At 39.1% G+C, this 5070-nt stretch overlaps 2 protein-coding genes across 2 annotated transcripts in view; both read right to left on the minus strand.

Moving 5' to 3' along the window:
- LOC112464943 (casein kinase I-like) overlaps positions 1–4397 on the minus strand; it is a gene marked incomplete at its 5' end in the record, with an annotated part of 15597 nt that extends 11200 nt beyond the window's left edge. The window contains 4 exons of the mRNA XM_025032238.1: positions 2069–2217; positions 3168–3429; positions 3914–4116; positions 4201–4397. Coding sequence (XP_024888006.1) covers positions 2069–2217; positions 3168–3429; positions 3914–4116; positions 4201–4397 — 811 coding nt within the window. The remainder of the gene's footprint in view (positions 1–2068; positions 2218–3167; positions 3430–3913; positions 4117–4200) is intronic.
- On the minus strand, positions 150–2062 carry LOC112464942. Its single transcript, XM_025032237.1, has one exon. It carries the CDS (start codon positions 1875–1877, stop codon positions 318–320), a length of 1560 nt encoding a protein of 519 aa, XP_024888005.1. The 5' UTR covers positions 1878–2062; the 3' UTR covers positions 150–317.
- Positions 4398–5070: the final 673 nt, after the last annotated feature.

Below are 5070 nucleotides of genomic sequence, written 5' to 3' on the forward strand. Positions count from 1 at the left end.
TCCAAATGTGTGTGTGTGTGTGTGTGTGTGTGTGTGTGTGTGTGTGTGTGTGTCGTGTGTTGTGCGCGCGCGCGCATGTGGGTGAGTAGGTGAGTGAGTGAGTGTGTGTAGTGTATATGTATATGATATGTATGTATATGTATATATTGCGCAAAATATCCAGTATGAAAATTACTTTTTCGTAGAAAATATTTTACTTCTAGAGTGACTATCGAAATCTTGGCATAGTTCTACGCACGAGAATATATAAGAGATCGCTCGGTACGTGATGTAAGAGGCTGCGTTTGTTTTTTTCAGAGATCCCAAAAGATCTGCTTTTAAATGCAAATACAAACGAAAATGTCGAGAAGAATACCCTTAAGAATATCCAGGTTACCCTGCGGTTTACCATGAGCCAGAGAATCACTGGAATTCGTACCATGGCTCAGTGCGTCCAGATCGTCTCTGGTTATCCATTCTATATAGCGTTCATGTTTCTCCGCTTCGATAGCGTTCTCCAGAGATTGCAAACCGTCCTTACGACCTATGTGTTGCAGATTCTGTAAGTACAGTCTGCCAAGTTGGCTAATAGAGTATCCGATCTCTAAGCTGTCTTTATTGCCGCTCATAGTCTCTTGCGTGGCGACACTCGCCACGGGATCCAGAAATCTCAATTGCACCAGTTCGGCAGCATTAGTAGGACTATCGGATCGCATTGATGACGGTTTGCTCGTGCCCAGATTATTTTGTCTTATATTCCTTTCCGCGGTATTGATGTTTAAAAAATTATTCGAATTTGCTGCTACACGAAACGTACTCTCCTCGAGCTGCGCGTCTTTGGGACAACCGATAGATTTTTGTACAATGATATTGTCTGCCTCAGCAAAAGAACCGAGATTAGGTTGGACGGGAGCACGATTAGATAGCGCGCTTGATGCACGTTCAAAAAAATCAACGTCCTTCTGGTGCTTCTGTAAAAAATATTCGCACTTCTCCTGATCAGTCTGAGGATACTGGCTGTTGATCGGGCACTCTTCTCGTTTCAAGAGGTCTTGACGTTTCTCGCGCTCCCTGGGTAAAAAATGCAGACTTCTACCGACTCGTTGGAAGAAACTGGGCCGCTTGCGCGCTTTGCTTGCTGCTATTAATTCGACGGACTTTTTCGTCGAATCGAGACTCCTCTGTTTACCGTGAAAGAAGGTTTTCGGCCATTCTTCCGGCAGAAGATCCAGACTCTTACAATCAGCGGTGGGTAGATCAACGCTCCTCTCGAGCGATTCTAAGCTCCTATGCGTTTTTTCCTTGTTATGAAAAGAGAAATTTCTGCGCTTGTTAGTGAAAGCTTCCTGCAACAACTCGGTACTGCTCTTCTTAAAAATCTCACCCTCCTTTTCGAGGAATTCGATGTTTCCCGAATCGCGACGCGTCTCGTAAGCCGTAGTGAGACGTCGCGCACCGCCTATCGTTGAACCTTTGAGCTTTTTGTCACCGTTGTGGTCGTCATAGTCCTTCTCTTTATCCGGGCCACCAAAGCAATTCATCGAGCCGCCTGAGATCGCCGCGGCATCATCCCTGTCATCCGTCACCCGGCGAATGCAGTTTGAACCACCTGTCCCTAGATCCTCAAACATCACGACCTCGCGATCTATGTCTTTCTCAGTTTTATGCCCATGAAAAAAATAACTCTGCTTATCGAGCTGACGGGACGCCGTGTTCGGACTCCTCTCGCGCGTTCTACTCATCATCGGCTGATAATAGTCACGCGACGTAGTCGCGGGATTTAAATCGGCAGTACGATTGGGGCCTAATTCGCGGCTACGTCCTAAATTGAGACTGGTCAGGTCTAGAGAAGCCGCTACGTCTGGCGGTGGTGGCGGCGCCGCTCTACTACCCGGCATGGTCGACTTGAATGTACTGAATTGACATGGATTTGCCACGCGTGTCGCGGTGACGGCAGCAGCAACGGTCTCATTGCAGCCAGGCGCGGGCTGTTGCGAGTGTCCGACTGTCACATTGCGTTGCGTTTTTCGTTCGGCAATAGTAAAATTCTGTTGGCTTGCGCAGAATTGTTGGTAGAATTGTATTTTACCTTGAAGATCGCTCTTGTCCTGATTGTCCTGGTCGCCACGAGTCTCCATCTCGCGTTTCTGCCGGATCGCTCGCAGACTAGCGTTCGGTCCAAGCGTCGGGCCTACTGTCGCCACGGACGCGTTTGGCAAACATTGCCGCGTGTAGGGTCTGAAATCGAAAAGAAATGTAAACTTTAAAACAATAAACAATGATAACAACCGCATAATTGGAATACACTATGCATTATAAGAACACAAATTGTATAACATTAAATGAAATATGTATCAATGGAGTAGAAGATTGCGAGACAATTTAGCAGGATTTGAAAAGGTGCAATTTTCTAGTCATATCTGAAAAGACTACATTTAACGGATTTGCCTTGAATGAAAATAAATATGTTGCAGGCGTAATACAAAATCAGACATTTTACAAAAAGCCGGCATAACGAGAGTTTTAGATAAGAAATAAGAGATTAGAAATGATTCTTGTACATAATATAATAAAAAAATTTATAATATATGCGTTGGCGAGGGGTTCCGCCCTTCTCTCGCACAAAAAAAATAATCTAATTCCAAGCATATTTCTAAAAACAAAGTAAAATTTGGTTGAAATAGGCTTGGAGTTAGATTAGTTTTTTATGCGGTGGAGGAGCACATCCCCTCCCCCGCCTACATGTGTCTGTCTATACACACATATCAGCAAATTACTTCTCTTAGCACTAATAGAAACACTTATATTTCTCAAACATTTAAGCAAAATCTGAATAATGCATTGTAAGTAGGTACACGCATGACATTATGCCTAATTTTGCATTATGCCTGCAATAGATATATGTATATTAGATCGAAATTAAGTAAAAAATTAAATACTAATGAAAAGAATTTTTGCGTATACTTTATTATTCGTTATTGCTCAAAACGGCCGTTTCTCGATTCATTGCCCCAGACGCCAAAAATAGATCACGCTTGAGAGAAATGAAATGACATTGTTATTTATAAACATGAAAAGACGGCATGGTATGAAGATGCCGTCACTAACGGGCTGTTAATTTAATGCCTAAAAAATTTTTTTAGAAAAGTGGACGTCTTTTACAACGACTAAAAAAATCATTAACCAACCTCGATCGATGTTCCTGATCATTGTTGGTCCCGGAAGGCAGCGCCACATTAGACGGTTGCGAGTGCATGGGTGCTTGCTGCGCGGAGGGTAACGTCGGTTGTCTTGCATTACCAAACTTCAGCATATTCCAATCAAAAACATAGTCGTAGGTAAAACCCTGACCATGGAACAACGTCCGAAAAAGTTGTCGGAGGTGCGAATAGTCCGGCCTCTCCTCGAAGCGTAAGTCTCGACAGTACCTTAAATACGACGCGAACTCCACTGCAATGATTAATAAAATGTTTCTTCAAACTTTATTATAAAGTCGAGAAATATGATAAATAAAGATTCTACAAAATGTATATAATATTTTTACTGCAGTAATAGATTCTGTGGCTGATTTAGATAATGGCTTGTGAGCCAATTTTTTGTACGAATTTTGCTTGATAGAACTGTCAAGGCATCGATAATTTTTTAGTTATAAATGATTGAAAAAGAACTGTTACGAGCAAAATTTTGAAGAACCAAGTGGATTATAAAACTATATTAGTCGGTTCGTCTCTTTTAGATAAATTTTGAGAGATTTTAATTTAAGATATAGTTCATTATAAATATGGCACAAAAAATTAAAAAGTTGCGGTAAATTTGCCTCAACATTTTCACTAAGAAAATTAAATTCAAATTGACCAAAGAATCATTAAAAATAACATTCAAAGATTTTGAATTATTTCGTATATATAATGCATGATTATTCATAAAGACTTACCAGGATAACCCTTGCAAAGCTCTTCTACAGGAGTGGACATTTTCTTCTCAGAAATGCGCTCGTACTTTTGTCTCTTGGTTGCCGCTTTTAATCCCTGCCAAGGTAGACTACCCCTATTAAAGTACATGAGAACATAGCCCAGAGATTCAAGATCGTCTCGACGCGACTGCTCAATCCCCAAATGCGTATTTATACTTGCGTATCTATGAGTATCATAGTGAACGAATTAGTCAAAATGGTATTACAATATTGCTGGATATAATATCATAGCTATCAGTATAGCCAACCTGGCAGTTCCCGTCAGATTCTTGTTTTCTCGATAGGGTATGTGCTTGTGTGTGCGCCCGTCGCGATACTTTTTAGCCAGTCCAAAATCTATAATGTAGACAAGGTTCCCCTTCTTTCCCAGACCCATCAGAAAGTTGTCTGGCTTAATATCACGATGAATGAAGTTGCGACTGTGAATGTAATCTGTTCTACTTATCTGCAGAATAAAGAAGTTAAAGCACTGTTATTATAACTGTACACTGTGTTTCATGTGCATGCTTCATGCTTCAAAGATTATATGCAGAAATATAAATAAACTGTTTATTCAATATCTTGCTCGTTATTGTATGTATTGTACAATACTTGCTAAATTAATATTATTATTATTCCTTTTGTGAACTATGGATATTTTTTCTAAGTCCACAAGAGTGCAATGTTTTGTAAGCTAAAACTAACCAATGCCTGTATCCCTTGTTATTTTGAATCAACATTTTCAATAGCATTTTAAAATGTGTTTAATGTAATTACATAAATAAATAAATAAATAAATAAAATATATATATATATATGCACACATGTATAATTACGTTATAATTATTTAAACATTTAGAACTATAAAAAATGTTGATATTATACGTGTTAACTCTTTTATAACTGTATAATATAATAGTTAAAACAATGTTTAAACAATCTTCAAAAAAAGTTTATTTAAAAATATGAATAATTTTTGGCAGGAATGGCATAAGACATATTTTCCTGCAAAATGAAGTAATAAATACTTGAATGTAATCACAATATGAACTTTGAACACATGGCAAGGTATTTGGCGAACACCCTGCATATATATAGATACATATATACATACATACATATATAGTATATATATATAT

The sequence above is a fragment of the Temnothorax curvispinosus genome, unplaced genomic scaffold (genome assembly GCF_003070985.1).
Source record: "Temnothorax curvispinosus isolate PA1 unplaced genomic scaffold, ASM307098v1 QBEX01014772.1, whole genome shotgun sequence".
Lineage (NCBI taxonomy): Eukaryota > Metazoa > Arthropoda > Insecta > Hymenoptera > Formicidae > Temnothorax > Temnothorax curvispinosus.

Excerpts from the sequence above, each read along its gene's own strand:
- LOC112464942 (XM_025032237.1), bottom strand. The coding sequence starts at position 1,877 with ATGCCGGGTAGTAGAGCGGCGCCGCCACCACCGCCAGACGTAGCGGCT.